Source organism: Tasmannia lanceolata, unplaced genomic scaffold, assembly GCF_043159265.1.
Source record: "Tasmannia lanceolata isolate RefF3 unplaced genomic scaffold, GAP_Taslan_0.1 ptg000019l, whole genome shotgun sequence".
Classification (NCBI taxonomy): Eukaryota; Viridiplantae; Streptophyta; class Magnoliopsida; order Canellales; family Winteraceae; genus Tasmannia; species Tasmannia lanceolata.
The window spans coordinates 4609439-4629957 of NW_027518696.1; the positions used below are offsets into that span (position 1 = coordinate 4609439).

Below are 20519 nucleotides of genomic sequence, written 5' to 3' on the forward strand. Positions count from 1 at the left end.
TACCCAATATGCCTCTCGAAAGATCAGATGGAGATATTTATACTTCTTTTCACATATGAAAATATGCAAGTCGTGTGTTTTCTGTAATTTTTTCCATCCGTATGTCTAAATAACCCTATATAGGTTCATAGTCAATAACATCTTCACCATCTAGAGTAACAATGAGTCCAAGAACACTACGCATTGAGGGGTGCTGACCTAGGGTTCAAATTGGCCCTTTGCGAACAGCTTGATGCACTATCTCCCTTCAACCCTTTGAGGGGTCGAGCAATCCAATCCTAAATCTCTTGATTTTCATTTGATTTGTATTCCTATCGGTATTATTTCATGTGGGTCGGAACTTACCCCACAAGGAATTTCACCACGTTAGGATAATTATTGTTCCGGCCGACCAAATTGTCCAACTAGGTGACTCTTTGTGGCAAATACAGCAAAGTAGAGAAGACTTCTTTTGCAGTTGAAGGCTCTTTTTTACTAACCGGTAGATTCGGTGTTGTAAGCGTCTTGACCGAACCATGTCTTATCAATTATATAAAGCCATCAAATCAATGGTTCTGATCTCTAACGTGCGCCGTGTAGCGTATGGAAATAAACCTGAACTCATTTGGGGTCATGTATGCAAAAATTCGTATCCCTAACGTAATCCACAAGAAAACAATCACAAGAACAGAGCATAAAATTTTCTTTTGTCGTCTTCTATCTTGTCTCTCGGCGCATCAGGGTTTTGGTAGGGGTTTCTTCCTACAATGCAATCTCAATAGAGAGAGAGAGAGAGAGAGAGAGAGAGAGAGAGAGAGAGAGCGTGAGATTTCTTTTGTGTAGATTTGGAGTGATGGGTTCTTTCAGAAAAGAAGAAGAGGAAGGAGGAGGAGAAGAAGAGCCAATTTTGATGGAGAAATCACAGAGATTTTGTATGTTTCCTATCAGATACAATCAGCTCTGGGAGATGTATAAGAAAGCAGAAGCCAGCTTTTGGACCGGTATATTAAATCTCTCACTAACACACACGGTTTTGTGCAATTGGGTTTTCTCCATGGTGCCTTGAATTTCTCTATTCTGTCTTTCTCTGTGATTTTTGGATTTGGGTTTCTGTTTGTTTCCTGCAATTTGTATCTTCCCCAGGTTTTAGGAATTAGGTTTTGGGTTTCACTGCTCTGTTTTTTGGTTCTTGTTAATTCTATTTTTGTTTTTTGCGTGGACTGCCGTTGTGGAATCAGTGTCAATTTTCTTGTTGTTGTTTGAATATTTTCAAAATCCCCATTCTGGTTTTTTTTTCTCTCTAATGCCGTGAATTGGAGGGGAATATTGTTTTTCCTGCAATTGTCTCCAAAATCACTGCAGTCGAATGTTCAAAAAATGTTCTTTTTATTCCTTCGAATTCTCAAGCTTGAAAATATCTATTTGGGGACTGGGTTTATTAATTATTGGATGAACATCTGGGTATTTTTTTTATCTCTGCAATTTCTGATCACTGTATTTGAGAATTTGTCTTCTCTGAGGATTATTCAATGTCTTCTGTGATAGTCTTATTATTCTTGTCAATGAGATTTCTCTCTCTCCTCCCCCCTCTCTCTCTCTCTCTCTCTCTCTCTCTCTCATGACGAGAATTCTCTTTCAAATTCCGTTTTTTCCTTCCATCATTGTTTGCTTTTCTTCATTTGTTACAGTCCTGAGTGGGACCCGTCCCGGTATGGGACACATTTAAAGGGCCTAGCCTAAAGCGTTCCATAAGCTTGAGGGATGACCCTGTGGAGAGGACTACCTGGTAAAAAGCCAGAGTGAAAGCCGTCACAGAGTGGGCCCCCCGAGGACAGCAGATGCAGAAGCGTGGTGGAATTTTACAGCCTAGGTATGGGATTCGGTGGGACTCAGCCAAGTATGGGACATGTCCGGGGATAGAGCAACTGGCTGCGAGTTCTCATAATCCGAACCAGACCAAGATGGGTGAAGGTGAGAGGGAGAGGGTGGCAGATCCCGACTACTCTTTAAACCTGTTCCATACCAAGCTAGGTCCCACCTAGTCCCATATCTTGCCAGGAAATTTAGTGTTATAATGCTTTCATTTCCAACATGTCATTCCAGGCAATGGCATTCTGGACCCTTTCTCTTTGAGTTATTGTTGCCATGATCCTCGATTTTCAGTTGGGATTGTGCTCAGATTGTTCTTTGTCCACTGGCTTTGGCTCTTATTTTGCCGTTCCAGTATCTGAATCATGGAATTTGTTTTAGGGAATTCCAGTTTCTTGACTGAATTTCATTCTTGGGATGGTTTCTTCTTCCTTTTTTCTTATCTTTCTCCCGAAGTAGTCATGACATAAATCATGTTTTTCAAACTGCAGTTTTTGTTTGAGCTGATATTCATTAACTTCTGTTTCTTTTATTTTTCTCTAATTGGCTGTTGAGAGCTTTTGGGGATTGTAACAGTCAAAGAGACAGGTTTGAAATGAAAAGTGGTTATAAGTTATAACTCGTAAAAGAAACAGAGTCTGAATACCATTTTCCCTTTTATTTGTTCAACTTCCTGGCAACTTGCGTAACTACTTTGATGATTTGTTGATCCAATTTCTGGACAAATTCTACTTGGGCAGTCTCTTTTCTTAAGCACGCTTATCTCCTATATATTTTTGTCCAACTGATGATGTGTCAATGTAATTGCAGCCGAGGAGGTTGATCTTTCACAGGATGTTCAGCAGTGGGGAGCTCTCCTTGATTCTGAGAAGCACTTCATAAGCCATGTATTGGCATTTTTCGCTACATCTGATGGCATTGTTTTGGAAAACTTGGCTGCAAGATTCTTAAAAGATGTCCAAATTCCAGAGGTATCTATGTTTCAACTTTCACCATCTCATTTTCTTAATTTTCAGAAAAAGTGTGCACCAGTTGTTCTTTCTATCATGTTTGATTGAATAAAAGAATATTTACATTCCTAGAACAATTTGGCATTTTCCTTGTTCTTGACATGAATTAGTTGCTTTACTTTATTGTTTCCATGAAACTGACTTTTACTTTTTTTTCTTCTTGAAGTTATCTTTCAAGGATTTAAGGTCCATCTCACAGCTTCTGACAGTAATTTTATATTTCTTCTGTAGGCTCGGGCATTTTATGGTTTTCAAATTGCCATGGAGAATATTCATTCGGGTAGAGCTCTGTAAGTGATGTTGCAGTTTTTTGTTACTGTTCAGATGTTCTGGAAGTTTGACTCGGTTGTTTTTCTTGTTTCTCAGAGATGTATAGCTTGCTTTTGGAGACATTCATCAAGGATACCAAAGAAAAGCATAGGTTATTCAATGCCATAGATAATATTCCTTGTGTCGCCAGGAAAGCCAAGTGGGCTTTGGATTGGATTCAGAGGTATTACAGAAATCCTTTTGTATGTTTCACATGTACTGTAATTGCTAATTTAATTTCTTTCAATTGAAACTACTTCCTAATTTTAGTTAAATAACTGTTCTTTTTTCTACCCCTAAGTGCATCGTAAGTCTTCTAATGGTGTCTCTATATGGTAATTGACCACCATGGTAACATTTCCACAGTCGATCCAGCTTTAGAATTATGATTTAGTTAGTGCGAGATTGGTTGGGTTTTCTTATCAGTGAAATTTTTTTCTCTTATATGTATGTGTTTGTATGTGAAATTCTATAAAAATGCAATCAATAAAAATTGGAAAAAAAAAATCCTTTTGTGATATCTGTAAAATTTGTAATTTTAGAAAACAGTGTTATTGGGTTGTCTGGTGAAATTCAGTTAAATTGCAAATTAATTTAATTTTAAGACTGGTGCCTATTTGGTCGTTCCTCAAACATGCAAGTTGAAAAAATATAATAAAATGACTCATGCCAGTTGAACCCCTGGTTTACTGTTTTTTGGTAAAATGTTTTGGCCCGTCGTACACATGACATGTTACGGTGATCAGCTCCGTTGATATTGACCATGATCAGATGTTCTTAAGCAATTGATAAAAGTAAGTTCAACATGATTGACAGCAAAGATATTGTATTGCAGTTGACAAACTGACCAAGATTATTATAGTTAAGTAGAAATGGCAGGTCACATGTGTAACTTCTCGCCTATTACATTCATTGTTCTTTGAGCAATCACTATCATTACTTTAATTTCCTCTTTCTCTTTTATCAATAATTTTGGTTACTTATCCAACTAAAAAGTGTAAAAAGATTCCACGACCACGAGAGCATCATGCAAAAAATTATTACAACTTAAACTATATTTTACAGAAAACAGAAAGTGAACTCACATCCATTAATCGGCAATCTTTATGTATCATTAGCAGCTCAAAATATGGGCAAATATTTCATAGACGTTTCACTGAAGCAAGCATTGAACTACTACCCATGATTAAGAAATATATCATCACAAATGATAAAGAAACAAGAAAACTGCCATTACATTGATTCCAGTTTAGAGAATTAATGCAGAGTAGCAACATAATTGGTGTTCGAAAATGGGATTGTGTCAGAAATTGAGCAATACTTTCTGTAATGCCACCTAAACACAAACTGACACATTTGAACGAGTAAATATGAACAATTACAGTGTGTAGAATAATATCAAGGGGAAACCGGACTATATCATAAAAAATGGGAGATCTCAAAATTGAGAGATGTGCAAAGAATATGAAGGTTGGGTAAATTGAAGAAAGATGGATATAGCGGATGAGGAAGGAGGAAAGATTGATTTCTGTTAACAAACTTATCTCCAAGATTGATTATGGAAAGGAAGCAACATAGTACATACTAACGATAATGATGTTGGGTAAATGCTTTGTTTTTCTTTCAGCTTGTTCCTTCGCTACTGAACTGATGTAGAACAACCTTTGGCGGATGAAGATTTAGGATCTGAAGGAATGTTGGTGTGGGTTTACCTAAGAGAACTTGATGGAATCGAAGAAGAGAAATCAATAAAAATCAAATTGAAAATTTCTGCAGTGTCATTATCAAATTACAGGGACTGCACAGGGAGGGAGGAAAAGATTTGACCTTTCTATCAAATCACAAATATGATGTTAGATCCTATATGGATAGGTCAGATCTGATTTCAGATCTGCAGGTTCACACCTAAGTAGCTCAAAATTGGATCAAGACCCAGACGCTGGATTAGGCTGAAAATTTGATCTGATGTGCCAACGATAGAGGGGAAAAAAGTAAAAAACCCAAACTTTGTGCAAGATTTAACCGTTACATCAACAGGTAAAAGTGATTGACTAGGACTGGATCTTTATTCTCCCTTTTTAGTGTTGGAGCTACAAGAATTAATTTCTTCCCTATTGGTGCTGCGTCCTTATAGCTTCATGTCATATTCTTCAAATATCAATGCCTCAGTGAATTATTAAACTTTGTTGTTGTGAAGTGTTCTCATTCTACCCACTGCCAATGTGCAGCTCCACTTCATTTGCGGAGAGACTCGTTGCCTTTTCATGTGTCGAGGGAATCTTTTTCTCGGGAAGGTAGTAGGCTTCTTTATCTTTATTTCCTATCCTGTCCTCTCAGGATCATTTGACATGTCATCGTTCATTATTTTTATTTTATTTTCAGCTTTTGTGCCATTTTTTGGCTAAAAAAGAGGGGACTAATGCCGGGACTGACATTCTCAAATGAACTTATTTCAAGAGACGAGGGTCTTCATTGCGACTTTGCTTGTTTGTTGTACAGGTCGGTTTGTATTTTCAGGTCATTAATCTCCACTATTTGAGCATTCACATGTTTCACTCTAGGAGGCATATCTAATTGTTTTTACTTTCAGTTTGTTACGAAAGCCATTGAACTCGCAAAGGGTGAACGAGATTGTGCATGATGCAGTGGAAATAGAGACCGAGTTTGTTTGTGATGCTCTCCCATGTGCATTAATCGGCATGAATTCAAATCTTATGAGCCAGTACATAAAGTTTGTTGCCGATCGTTTGCTGGTAAACCTATTTCCTTTTGTTTAGTTTATACTGCGAAACTTTTGGATAGTAATAGCTTAAAGTACTGTCATTTCCCAGGTTTCCTTGGGGTGCGAGAGGAAGTATAATGTGGAGAACCCATTTGATTGGATGGAATTCATTTCCTTGCAGTGAGTATCCAATTTTTTTTTTTTTTTTTGAATGACAATCAAGAGTTAGGAATATATTTGTGATAATTTGTGCCGAATATTTATTGATCTGAACCATTCATTTATGTGGTAGGCCGTATCTTGGATTGTACATGATCCAAAAAAATCTGACTGGATGATCATAAATGTCGGATCCAAAACTATGCAGATGGAGGCAAGAGAAAAAGTGCAATACTTCACATTCAACAACCTGTGGAAACATTTTTTAAGATGTTTGGGACATGTTTTCCTTGAAATATTAGTTTATCAAGCTGTGAGAGAGGAGCATGTCGGGTGGGAGCGGGATAGAGTTGAGACTGCATGAGTGAGGAGACGGTGAGGAGTGGCCGAACAATAGGGAAAAGAAAAACTCTACTTAAAATAGAGTTTTTGTTGTCCTTATTTTTCAGCAACTTTGCACCATCTCTTGACTCGATGCCCTCTCAATTATCTCCCTCTCACACTCTATCTAGCAGTCTCTCAACTCCTGGTAAGATAATTTTCCATGGAAAAAAAATTGTGGTTGCCGAACATGGCCTTAGGGTTGTCCAACTATATCAAATTTTGGCTCATGTCCATTGACATGTTGGCCATTGTGGAGGATTCAGATTGATCAGATCACATGTAAATTAAAGCTTGAGGTCCACCAAAGCTATTATCCCTTGATATAACCCTCATGTCTATATATATGTATGTTTTAACCGAATTCTTTCACATGTTTTGTTCATGTGTTTGAGCAGAGGAAAGGCAAATTTTTTTGAGAGAAGGGTGGGAGACTATCAGAAGGCCTCAGTCATGTCTAGCCTGCAAGATGGGGCACAGAATTATGTGTTTAAATTGGATGAAGATTTCTAGTCAGCAGTAAAGTATTGCATAATGATGCTATGCATCACAATTTTGTATTTATTTACAGAAATTTCCCTTATATTCTACCCTCTTTATGTGTTTAAATTGGATGAAGATTTCTAGTCAGCAGTAAAGTATTGGATAATGATGCTATGCATTACAATTCTGTATTTATTTACAGAAATTTCCCTTATATTCTACCCTCCCTTTTCATCAGCTGTTGTAGCACATGATTTTTCAGAGACACCAGCCACTGGGTGCGTTTTATGTTGTTTCTAAAGAGTTTACCATGGGATTATGAAATGCTCCATTGTTGCATCTTTTGGGAAGTATTGTTTTGAAACGTGCAACCAGGTCATGAATTGTATATGATTTGTTTGGTGGATCAGATGAAATGTCAAACTTTAAAAATGATCAGTGGTAGGGAGTGTCATTACCAAATAGAAGGAGAAGAGAGAGAGAAAGAGGGAAAAAATCATCAGTCCCAAGAAATCCAAGCAAAATTCTACCTTTTTTGTGGCATTTGGCTTTGATTTATTTGGAAGGAGACAAAAGTGAAATATCAGCGGGACATGTGATTATTAAGCAGAAGACGTTACTGGTAATAGTCTCCAAGGATTTCAATGCTATTCGAAACTAAGGAAGAGGTCTACCAAAACCTCTAACCCATCCTTGCTCTTGTGCAACCAAACAAGCGTAGGTTTGGTTTGTATATATGATACTCACTACTAGTGAAGAGTTTGGGATTCAACATATCCATTGTTTGGGTTGCTTATGATATCCGAATGGGGTTGCCACTCACGCCATTTTCTAGGGTGCAAGTCGGTTTAGGTTGATTTTTGGGAATTCATGTTGAGCTTTTACCATAAAATCGAGTCAGGGTTGGGCTGATTCCGATTCATTTTTCAGCAAAAAGCTCAACCCGAACCCGATTCAAATCAATGCTAGTTTTGCCATCCGCAAACAAAAAATAAACACAATAAATCAATAAGTAGCACTTTCCATTTGAACACCGACAACTGAGATGGTCAATACAAAAGGAATAAAAAGAAGAAAGAACACTCATAAACCGTAAACCCCTCGAGGGAAAGAAAATCAAACAACTCTAAGCCCTCTTTTGCGACTTCATCTCTGGCTAACTTATATCAGCCTTGCTATTAGCCGACCTTCCGATGTTCTCATAAGAGAGAGAAAATCAAAATTAAGATAAGTTATTTAGCTAATTTTTATTAAAATATATCAACTAGTCTTGATCTGTCATCTAAGCAAGTTATATTTATTTTAGTAAAGAAGGGCAAAACCGTCATTTTACCCCACTCTCTCTACTTGGGACAACCCCATCTAGTGTAAAAGAGTAGGTATAAACCATAAATACACTAGGGGGCTGTCCCAGGTAAAAAAAAAGGGTAAATATACTACTTCCCTTTTCTTTTTGCTGTTGTTTTATGATAAGTTTAGGAATTTTTAATCTCAATGGCTATGAAAAGAGATAAGTATAGAATATTCTAATCTAACTTAATCAGTAATTTAATACAGATGGTAGCTTCCTTTAACCACCTTGCCTAATCTACCACGAGAAAATGATTTCAACCCAATTGGACGGTGAGATCTGACACACTATAAAATTTTACTGCCATTCCTTTTTGAGTGTTTTGCCGTAGTAGAATACTAGAATACATCAAAAGTACATTCCAGTTTCCAAAACAGGAAACAACTGATTTTATTCCTTAACCCCTAGACTTCTTAGCTTCCCACCTGCACCTAAACACTAACTTTTGTGAAAAGCCATAGGGGTTTCAGATATTTCCACCCAATGAAAAAAGAAAAACAGGCAATTTAAGATGACAAAAAGAAGAGATAGAGAGGGGGATAGAGATAAATTAAACCCTATTTGTTAAATTTGGAAACTGGGGTTTCTTTTTTCCTTCCTTTTCTGTCTGCTTCCCTCCAGTTTCTATTTAAAGGGGGTAGTTGTTAAACCCTAATTGCTAAATTTGGAAACTAGGTTTTTTTTTTTTTCCTTCCTATTTAAAGGGAAGTTGTTTTGAGGTTTGAGAGGAGGTTTTGGTGGTGGGTTTAGGGTTTTTTCTTATTTTCATTCATGGATTTTTCTCAAGCTGAAATACAACCTCCCCAAACCCTAACTCTAAGGTTAGTCTCTTTCATCCATTTCCCTTCTTAGAATCTTACCTTTAACCCATCTTTTTCATGTCTATGCCTTTTATTACATGCTTAATCCCAAAGTTTTTTTCTTTTTCTTTTCAATTCTAGGGTTTATCAAGAATGGGTTTTTCTTCTTTCAATGCTTAGGGTTTTCTTTTTTCCCTTCTTAGACTTGTTCTATATTCAATTCTATTGTTTCATTGATTTAATTATGTTGTTGTCTACCATTTCAAAAAAAATTATGTTGTTGCCTTTTCTTCTTTATATTGGTTTGATAGATTAAATTCCTTGTTTATGTTACGTGCCTAATCGGCCGCAATGCAAATAAACAACATAAAAAGAAAGGAAAGAGAGGGAGAGAGGTTGATTCGAGGCAATCGGGCCTCCTAACGGCTTGATTCGAGAGGAATCATGACTCTCCTAAAGAACAAAGTTTCCTTTTGATGCAAATCGGGATCTTGCCGTGGACTTTTGGTATAAGTTGGATCGGGTTAGGCGACCACGGAGCACCAGGATCGGAGAGTGATTCCTTTCTTAGTTGTTTCCCACAGCTTTCCAATTTTATTTACTTTCCCGTTTTATTTTTAGATAGATTTGTCTACTTTCCTAGTTGGTTTGGGATTACAGATTTTCTACTTTCCTAGTTGGTTTGGGATATCTAATTTTTTTATCTGAGCTTGCTATTTTGTGATTGAGGCTATAAAAGCCTAGAAACTGATGGTAATAGTAGTTTTTTGGACTGTTTTTCTTTGATTTTGGAGATAAGAAATAAAATTTCTTCTCTTTGGAAATTTTAGATCTATGAATTCCTCTTGGCTTGATCTCTTAATGTTCTACTAAGAATCTAAGCACGTATAGATTGTGATTCGCTTGATTGTTCATTGTTTATCTGATTTCTTGGAATATTTTTGGGAAATCTAATGTCTTACTAGGTTTTCTGAAGAACTTCCGATCCATCAGAGTTTGATTCGCTTATTTTCTTGTGGTTTTTGCATCACCTTTGCCGTAAAAATTCTCTTCTTTATTTCATTGGATAACTACTACTTAAATACAAACAAAAGAGAGTGCCACATCACAAATAACTAACTCCCACTACCCTAAATACATTAGCCATAACTAACACCCATTAGACAAATACACATAAACACTACTACTATGCACTAACTAACACCACATACATCATAGGAAAATGCACATAACAGTTTACCATTCTTTGTTTTCTTCTTCCTTATTTTATCTATCCTATTGGTGAGTAATAACTCTTTGGTTTTGCATGTTTTATGCTTAATCTCAGGTGGGTTTTCTGTTTTTCTTTTATGTTTTGGGTTTAATCGTGCATATAATTTTTATGTTTTCATTTTTTATTTTCTTGTTGCGCGCATTCTTTTCCCACACTTATTTTGCATATTTCCTTTTTAATTTTTTATCCTAGCTTTCTTCATGTACCAATTATAGAACATTTCAGTGAGGAAAGACTTGAGGGCTAGGAACATAACAGAGAACATGACCTTGGATAGGATAGAATGGAAGAAAATGATCCATGTAGACGAACCCAACTAGTGTCATGAGTAAACTTAGTCATTTCTGCCGGATAGATCCTTTCATCTTCTTCATGAAATTTTTCTAAAGGATTCATTAGCCGACCCCAACTAGTTTGGGACAAGGGCTTAGTTTAGTTGAGTATTATTTATTTTTGCACCCCGACTTTCGTGATTACTTCTAGGTGCATTTGCCTTCTATATGGATTTCTTGATTCTTGCTCATCATTTCCGTGTCCTCAGATCAAGAGCTCCAAATTAGGTTCTCATTCTTTGTTTTACTTTCTAATTCTTGAAAATTTATTGATAGTACGTTATCAAAATTTCCTGGATCAGATACTCAGTCCTTTAAGGTTAATTTCATGCATCTACTGCAATGCAATGACATTTTGCAGTCATGCATAGCATGGCCTAGAATACTAGTGTGTGTGTGTGTGTGTGTGAAAATAGTGAGAGATCCAACTTACACACACATAAGAACCATATAATAAGGTTCACTAATTCGTAAAAATCTATCAAAATCCAATTATAAGAACTATATATCAAAGTGAGGAGTGTCATTATCTTATCAAGGGAGTGAAAGGGAGCTTTGTTTCCTTAGAAACATTGTCTTCCTTGGGATGCTTGTCGCTAGAAAGAACCATATAATAAGGTTCACTAATTCGTAAAAATCTATCAAAATCCAATTATAAGAACTATATATCAAAGTGAGGAGTGTCATTATCTTATCAAGGGAGTGAGAGGGAGCTTTGTTTCCTTAGAAACATTGTCTTCCTTGGGATGCGTGTCACTAGAAAGAAGGCTTGAGAGAAAGAGCGAGGGGGGGGGGGGGGGGGGAGCTACTTCTTTGATGGTGTATTCAATTGAGAGAGAGAGAGAGAGTGTGTGTTACCAAAAAAGAGGAGAATTGTATGGATATGATGGGAGGGAAATGACTTCAATTAAGAGAGAGAGAGAGAGAGCTACTTTGATGATGTATTCAATTAAGAGAGAGAGAGTTACCAAAAAAGACGAGAACCATATGGGGATGGTGGGAGGGAAATGGCTTCAATTAAGAGACAGAGAGAGCTACTTTGATGATATATTCAATTAAGAGAAAGGGAGAATTGCCAAAAAAGAGGAGAATCTTGTAGATAGGTTTTGATTTAGGGGGTTTCTTTTTTCTGAATGGTGATGAATTTTATTAGATAAGGGAGAAATCCCAAGGACCAAGGTGGTCATAACAAGAGGGAAAAAAAACAAACGAGAAACAAATCCATGGCAATATCAAGACCCTATAGAAATCAAGGAGGAAGAAAATCAAACATCTCCAAGTGGGCTATCTTTACTCTAGTGCAAGCTAGCCGATCAACATCTTTATTAGCTAATCTTCTGACACTCTGAAAAATTATCTCGTGGCCTCTCACTCGATACTGAATTTCTTTAATGGCATTTGTAAATCTTCAAGGATGCTGGTTCCAATCAAGAAATCTTCCACTTTCAAGCAATTCGAGAGCCTTATACCCTGTAAAATTGCCATTACCTCAGCCTCATTAGAGTCTTTGATATCATTATGGCCTGTAAATGTACATTTTGTTTGACTATGTTCATCCCTAAGAATTCCAACAACTCTAGTTGGGCCTGGTTTACCTAAACTTGAACCATCAAAGTTGAGTGTAAGTTTGCCTTGGTTTGGGAAATCACTTAGGAGTAGATCGTTGATCTTCTCCTTACTCATGCAAACTACTCTCCAAAAATGAATTCCAACAACTCTAGTTGGGCTTGGTTTACCTAAACTTGAACCATCAAAGTTGAGTGTAAGTTTGCCTTGGTTTGGGAAATCACTTAGGAGTAGGAGCGTTGATCCTCTCGTACTCATGCAAACTACTCTCCAAAAATGGTCCTAGGCCTTACTAGAGACGTCCCTAAAGCATGGGAGAGGCTGCGCCCACCTGCAAGGAAAATACATCACCTCCCAATATATGGAAAGCGGCTCTTTTGAGACACTTTTGAAGTTCCGACTATTTCTTTCTTTCCAAATAACCGACACAGTAGCCATCAACACTAGTCTCCAAAGAATCTTTCCTTTTTTTGGCCAAGCGGCCGACTATTTCTTTCTTTCCAAATAACCGACACAGTAGCCATCAACACTAGTCTCCAAAGAATCTTTCCTTTATTTGGCCATGTGGTGGAGAACCAACTCTCAAGGAGATCCATGATCCGAACACCCAAGACATACCGAATTGGTCTAGAATGAGGTTCCAAATCTTTCTAGTCACTTCGCAACGAATGAAGAGATGGTCAGCCATTTTCCCCACCTCTAGGCATAAGGCATAACGATCCACAACTAGCAACTTTCAGTTCTGGAGGTGATCGAGCGTCATGATCTTATCGAGAGCAACTGTTCAGCCAAAAGCACACACTGTAGGTGAAGCTAGAACTTTCCATACTCTTCTTACTAGAGCAGGCGTCACGATATGAAGAGGTGATGGTTGAGAGATTTCACATTAAGCTTTAAGAGAGTTCCAGATACAGACCCTTTTGTCGCCTCAATCACTCTTTATGTAAGTACCCTCCAACCATTCTCAGAGCAAAACAACCCTGTCAATCTCCCTATCAAAGAACTTCCGATGAAATTTTACTCTCCAGGTCACCCCGTTTCTATCTCGTTCAAAGGATTCTCTAACTGAAGCTTCTTTATTCTCGCCTACATCGTAAAGGTCAGGCAACAAATCCATAAAAGGCCTCTTTCGACGCCAACTATCCTTCCTGCATTTAACTATATCTCCCCCATACACCCAGTATCTGATTCTTTTGAGAAGTTAGTCGTCTACTTCGTCATATCTCTCCACATCGTCATGTTGCTTTGCCTGTATTTGTATTCAGATCTCCAATCCCATGGGCAGTTACCATATTTGTGTTTGATTACCTCTGTCCACAACTGATTCCTTTCCTCCCCCATCACTCCAAAGCCACTTCCCAAGAAGCACTTTGTTCATAGCTGTCAGTTTGTGAAAATCCAATCCACATGCATAACTAGGCTTGCGAACATCCTCCCACTTAACTTTGTTTTGTTTAGAACCAACCCCAACCGCCTCCCACAACCACCCAACACACACGCGCGCGCATGCACGCACGCACACACCCCACCCCCAACCACCACCACCACCCATATATCAATATTGAAAACCATGCCGACGAGATGCAACTAGAGACCTATCCCTGCCATTTGCACCCAAAACCCATTCACCCCATAAGATAATCCACTGGTCGTAAGGTTTTCCTTATCTAGTTTACAAAAAATTGCCTTTCTGTAGGGATTTGGAGAAATACTCTACCACCTGATTAGCAATTAGGAGAAATAACCGAGTGAAGCACCTTCTTTATTCAGTCCATCAAGACTTTAGCCATCACTTTATACGTACAATCCACCAAGCTGTTCGGTTCGTAATCTGTTATCTGCTCAGCCCCCTCAACTCATGTTTAACTCCATATTGCCATAAAAAGGCTCAAACAAGCTACTAGATCTTCCTTACCACCTCTCAAAGCCCCTTCTTAATCTCCTCCACATCAAAAGATCCCTGTAAAAACTCCATATCCGGTGTGTCTAGCTGGTCGAACTCAATTCCTCTGAGAATGGGAAGGTTCTCTTCCTACTTTGAGTATAGCCCGTTGTAAAACTTAACTATCCCATTGATGATAGTCTCCTTGTCTTCGCTTCTTTCCCTTCTTTCCCCTTCAGTCTGAACGATTGAATCGGTTTCCTCTCCTAGCACTGGCAATTCCATGAAAACATGTGTTTTTATCCATTTCTCTTGGCCAAAAAATTTCTTCCTGCACCACTGCCTGATTATGCTCTTCTTTTACTCTTCTCTTCTCCTTAAGGTCTCTTGCCTCTGCCTGTTGGTCTTCCTCCAAAGTCTCTATCTCCCTAGTACGATGCAGAATATGGGCTGCCTTTTGGTTTTGACATTGAAGTTTTCCTGTTTCCACCTTTTTAGCTTCATCTTGGCGTAAATGAGCTTCTTTCCCATCTTAACATCGGCCGGCCCTTCCCCTGAAACTTCCATACACCAAGTTTTTTAGCTTTTCCTTCATGTCAGGTTCTTGAAGCCACCATCTTAGCGTACAACATGTCATGTTTTTGTTATATAGTAAATGATTATTTATTTAAAATTAAAAAAAGTAAATAATTATTTACCGTTGCTGTTGTGTACTTCCTATGCAATTGTATAGCATGCCATATTTTTGTTATACATATAGTAAATTATTATTTATTTCTATTTCCTATATCGGTTTCTTTTTTTATCTTTTTTTCCTATATTCCTTTTTAACTTCTCAAAATGAACCAGTTCACATTGTATCATTTGATGTTTATCTGACTCCGATATGCATATTCAAACATAATGTTTTTCGTGTTATGTGATACACTTTGTATTTCTAGGATTCTAGGATCTTAGTCTGCGGTTATGTCTTTTAAGTCTCATTTAGTGTTATCAGGGTTAACGATTCATTTCTATTTCCTATACTGGTTTCTTTTTTTTTCCTATATTTTATCTTGTACATTCTTTCCTATTATTTTTAACTTTTCAAATGAACCGGCTCACATTGTATCCGACTCCGATATGCATATTAAAAAAAAAACGCTTTTCCTGTTCTGTGATACATATTGTATTTCTTTGATCTTAGTCCGTGGTTATAGCTTTATGTTTCATTTGAATATTCCAATGAACTTCGCATTGTAACTTCTGTTATGTATCTAACTCCGATATGCTTATTAAAAAGTAATGCTTTTCATGTTCTGTGATGCATATTGTATTTCTAGGATCTTAGTCCGCAGTTATGCCTGTAAGTTTCATTTAGTGTTATTAGTGTTCTATAGGATCTGCCAATTCAACCGCTCCACAATGAAATATTGCTCAGGTCCATTTAGCATCACATCTGGATTGGTTTGAGCATCTAGTTGGTTCAAAAGTTGTCTTAATTAACTGATTAGCCAATTTGGTTTTGTTCGGCATACATATTTGTCAACTTTGGCACTTTTTTCTGGAGACTAAGTCGTATCTGTTTTGAGCAATTAGCCCTACCATGGATAAAAGTCCATATCTTATACCTATATGTGTGGATGTATGTGGTACTAAATTGTAAAATATCTGTACTACTCACCTATAGCCGTGTATGGCTTTGCAAGATTGCCATATTGTACTGTTGCCTGTGTCCATCTTATAATCCTGTCAATATCTGGGTGTCAGAGCCAAACCTTAATTATTTGTTACAAGGATTTGCAAAGCCAACATGTATTGCTTTTGAAGAAGATTTATCAAGAAAAAGACCATGAAGAAAGTAGGTTCATTTCCATAAACAAGATATTGGTTTTTCTGATTAGCTCGTCTATGGGGGGAGCTTGTCACCATCTTTCCTGTAAGTTTTCTTGTTTAAATTGTTTTGATAGCTAAGGTTTCGAAAAGAATTTTCACTCTTGGTAAGTTACACAAGCCCAAGAACCTGCTATATTAGTCTAGTTACCATGCCCATTAACAGAACACTGAAGATTTATTAAGGATAATAAAATCTATTCTCCTTTGTTTTGATAATGGAACTTTTCTGATTGGTTGTTGAGATCATTTTGGGAATTGTAACAGCTCTTAAAATCTAATTTGAGAAGTGTGTGGAAAAGAGAGGAGTGCTACTATTGAAACAAGGGCGTGCCAATATCATTTGCCTTTATTTTTTATGCTTTATTAACATTCTTATGGTAGGATCTGCGTTTATCAGAGGTTTGATTTCTGTCTTATTTAAGTAATGACTAATGAATATTCATGGATCGACGTTTTATCTTTAATAAGTTAGTTACAGTTGCTTCTATTCATGTTTGCTAGATTCCTCACCCTGCTATTATTGACAGGCATAAATGCTCAGCATGTTACAAGCAATACAAGTTCAAAGACCATCTTATTGAGCATATGAGGATTTCATATCACTCAGTTCATCAGCCTCAGTGTGGAGTATGTAAAAAGTATTGCAAATCATTTGAATCACTGAGAGAACACACTACTGGTAAGAACTGACTTTTCTTCAAGGTTATGTTTTTTTTTTTTTGTTACTATGTTATTATTTTCCCATTGCATATCTTTTTTTTTCTTTACTTTTCTTTGCTATCTTATCAAGGTCGATTGCCCAAGACCAATTGTGAAAAGATATTTAGTGCTCGAGGTTGTGACCTTTGCATGAGCATATTTAATAGCCCTGATGCTCTCATCAAGCATAGAGAAACATGTTGCATGTCACCCGCAGCTCCCCTTGTAAGTTTTTTTAGGTTTTTTAAAAAACGGTAGCTCTCCTTGTAAGTTTAAGTCCTCAAATAATCTAGATGCAAAAGTAAAAGCTCCGTATCTTGTGGCATAGACTATGCATGTCCATCCTGATTGATGGCTGATATTTTCAAAGAGTCACAAAATGGGATCCTTTAAAATTGTTCTGGAATTCTTGTAGGATATTGGTGAAATCCCATATTTGGCGAACAACTTTGCCCTAATGGAAATTTCAGATGTGACGGTGGCAAGTCAGAGTAACCAAGCTCCTCAAGTTGTTTCTATGGACTGTGAGATGGTTGGTGGTGGAAGTGATGGATCACTTGATCTTTGCGCGAGAGTGTGCCTAGTTGACGTAGATGAAAATGTTCTTTTCTATTCTTATGTCATGCCTCAAATTCCCGTAACCAATTACAGGTATCTTTCATGTTTTTTTTCCCATGCTTCAATACTTTTTTTTTTTTTTGAGACAGTGCTGCCTGTGGACCTACAAACTATTTTTGAATAAAATTTTCATTATGGACACCTTCAGATATGAAATAACTGGTATAACAGAAGATCATTTGAAAGATGCAATGCCACTGAAGCAAGTACAAGAGAAAGTTCAGGAGATCTTGCACAATGGAGAATCGATATGGAAAATGCGCTTTGATGGCGGGAAAGCTGGGATTCTTGTGGGCCATGGTCTAGAACACGATCTATGCTGTTTGCAAATGCATTATCCTGATCACTTGATTAGGTAAACTCGTCACAACATTTAGATGATAGGCAGACCCACTTTTTGTGCTGATTTTTGCTTTTGGATCTTGTAAGGACCTACCATTTTTTATTTTTTTTTGAATAGCTATAAGGGCTTACTATTGATTTGTTAATCCTTACACAGGGACACTGCCCAGTACCCTCCATTGATGAAAACAAATATGATCAGCCATTCGCTCAAGTACCTTTCAAAAACTTATTTAGGGTAAGTTCCTAATTGTCTTTATGCATCCTCCAGACTACATGCTGAGATGATCACATATTTGCAGCGGACTAGTTTTCCATCTTTTTTTTCATGGGAAATAACAATTGCCCATATGCCCTTGTTTTTTCCCAATCTTATGGCAGTAGCATTCAAACTTATCATTCTAGAATTCTTGGACCCCATTCTCCTGGATTCCCAATGGAAATTCAAACTTATCATAATTAGTCAGTCCTCCAGAGGGGGAATGTTTAACATTTAGAAATTATATGTTTGACATTTAGGAACTATATGCATGTTTTGCATGTCCCATTTATCTCTAAAGGTTAAAGTGGGATTCGAGCATTCGAATTGATGCTTAAATGATGTTCATGTATGGCAATTTTATTTTTTATTTTTTCATTTTTAACATGTGAGCTGATATTTAAAGATTTAAAACCCCTTTCCTTTTTATAAGATAATTATTCCTTAGTCGATACAATACTCACGGAGTTGTTATGAGGCTATAACTATACTTGAAAGAAGTTTTTAAACTATCTATCAAAGCAAGGTGGCGTAAATATCAGTTTCTTTTTAGCATTCAGGATCATGATTTAAAGTTTCGATATAATCACCAGTTGTCCTATTTAAGAATAAAACACTTGTTATTGCAGATTTGTAGCGCTCTCATACGAAACATACAATGGAGATTTTGGTTTTGCAGATATGATATTCAGACTGGGGTACATGATCCCTACGAGGATTGTGTGGCGACGATGAGGCTTTACAAAAGAATGCGTGCTCAAGTTCACCAACCAGAAATGATGATTCAAATGCCAATAGGATCTGCTCAACAACCTAACATCTTTGATAATTGGAAACACAAGGAACTGCAGACAATGTCCCCAGATGATCTGTTTGAGATCTCGAGATCAAAGTACAAGTGCTGGTGTTTGGATTCAAGGCAGCGATTACAATCTTGACTCGATCATGTTGCTCCATCTGTTAGTGAGATTTGAATGGTTTCTTTTCTTTTATGCAGAGACAGGATATCTTTGTTCATTTTATTTTTCATTACAGATTTAAATACATGAAGTGACAATACACTTTGAAGAAGTTGTTTACTTCCTTTTGTGAAGTGACATACTTTATATGGAAAAGCGGCAGAAATATATTAGAATTGTTTACTTAATGGAAAAGTATTCCTAATGCATGTCATTGGCTGTATATACTTGGAAATGATATCTCAAGTCCTTTCTTTTCATAATGACACTCATTTTATTGTACCCTTCTGATTAGAAATTGATAATATTCTGGTAATTGTAACATCCTAGAACAGCTAGTTAAAATAAAGAGAAGAGTGCTGGTATAATGCTTTTTGAGCGATAACGGTGATTGTATTTCACAAAATAACAATCCAAGGATTTGGTTCTCCATCTCTTTTGCTGAGCAACAGGTAGTCTGCAAAGTCCCAATGAATTTCTTTGTGCTCATGAGATGGCATTTGATGAATCACCTTCTATTAGTAGCTATTAACTCATCGTTGTCTAAAAAATCTGATGCCCTCACCCACATCTACTACATTTGAATTGCATTACCCAGTGGGGCCGGAGGAGGTTTTGTTGCTAGGTATATGCAGAAAACAACTAAGGAAACAACCCTTTCAGGAGGAAAGAAGACCGTTTTCCTTGCCCTAATGACCACTTTTGGAATTCCATGGTCAAAGCTTACACCCTCGATGACCCTCTTCTTTACCAATCTCTTTCTATGGTACCAAATGCTTCAACGAGGCATAACACGAGTAAATCATACCCATTTATTCTTAAGGCTTGTTCAGCCCTCAATACTATCGAACAGCGTGGACCGATACATGCCCAAGTCTTTAAATTTGGATTTCAATGTTATGTTTTTTGTCAACCACTCATTGATTGATACGTACTCCAAGAGCTCTCTTATTGGATCTGTCCGTCGTGTTCTAGATGAAATGCACGAGAGAGATGAAGTTTCTTGGACTTGCAATAATTTGGGTTATGTTTGTTGCGGCGAGACAAAAGCAGCTTTTGAGTTGTTTGTAGAGATGCCATTGAGTAGGAATGTTGCTAATTATAGATGGGTATGTGAGTGTGATGGCTTGATTATTGAGTTGTTGATCTTGTTCCAACTAATGCTCTCGGTTCAGTCAACGATCTGATACCCAACAATGCAATAATGGTGTGTCTTGATCTCGGAAGGTGGCAGGAATTGGAAGTTTTGGTTTGGCTGATGGACGTATAAGGGAATGACAAGGGGAATAGATTTTTGGTTTTTTCTGTTTTTTTTTCCTGTTTAATGGCCTGGGAGTTATCTCCTGGGTCCCCATACGCTATAATACATAGGGTGACTCCTGGTCACTATCTCATGTAGTCTTCGTATGATTTCTAATATATCTCCGTCAACTTTCAAAATAAAAATAAAAATAATGGTGTGCCTTCTGTCTGCTTGTTCAATTCTCTCCAATTTTGAGAATGGGGAGATGGGTTTCAGTTTTCATAGATGTTAATGCACTGGATATAATTTTGACTACTGCTCTTGTAGACATGTTTTTGAACAGTTCTGATAAGAATTTAGTGTCATGGAATGCCATGATTACAGGGTAAGTGCAGTGCGGATTTCTAA

At 37.2% G+C, this 20519-nt stretch overlaps 2 protein-coding genes across 3 annotated transcripts; both read left to right on the forward strand.

Annotated features, from left to right (window-relative positions):
* The first annotated feature begins 643 nt into the window (after nucleotides 1-643).
* Nucleotides 644-7262, forward strand: RNR2A (ribonucleotide reductase 2A). 2 transcript variants are annotated; one of them, XR_013237025.1, is made up of 10 exons: nucleotides 644-980; nucleotides 2659-2819; nucleotides 3090-3138; nucleotides 3225-3351; nucleotides 5396-5461; nucleotides 5550-5666; nucleotides 5758-5920; nucleotides 5999-6069; nucleotides 6182-6577; nucleotides 6828-6948. XR_013237025.1 is itself a non-coding variant. In XM_077362853.1 (9 exons), the coding sequence occupies exons 1-9, from the start codon at nucleotides 833-835 to the stop codon at nucleotides 6940-6942; spliced, it is 1017 nt and encodes a 338-aa protein (XP_077218968.1). In that variant the 5' UTR covers nucleotides 646-832; the 3' UTR covers nucleotides 6943-7262. The 2 variants fall into 2 exon arrangements, 1 of the variants encoding a protein (XP_077218968.1); XM_077362853.1 differs by lacking the exon at nucleotides 6182-6577 and having other exon boundaries at nucleotides 646-980; nucleotides 6828-7262.
* Nucleotides 7263-8641: 1379 nt separating this feature from the next.
* On the forward strand, nucleotides 8642-19063 carry LOC143852781 (uncharacterized). Its single transcript, XM_077362381.1, has 7 exons — nucleotides 8642-9084; nucleotides 16519-16670; nucleotides 16782-16915; nucleotides 17106-17341; nucleotides 17457-17663; nucleotides 17808-17888; nucleotides 18589-19063. Exons 1-7 carry the CDS (start codon nucleotides 9035-9037, stop codon nucleotides 18845-18847), a joined length of 1119 nt encoding a protein of 372 aa, XP_077218496.1. The 5' UTR covers nucleotides 8642-9034; the 3' UTR covers nucleotides 18848-19063.
* The last annotated feature ends 1456 nt before the right edge of the window (nucleotides 19064-20519 follow it).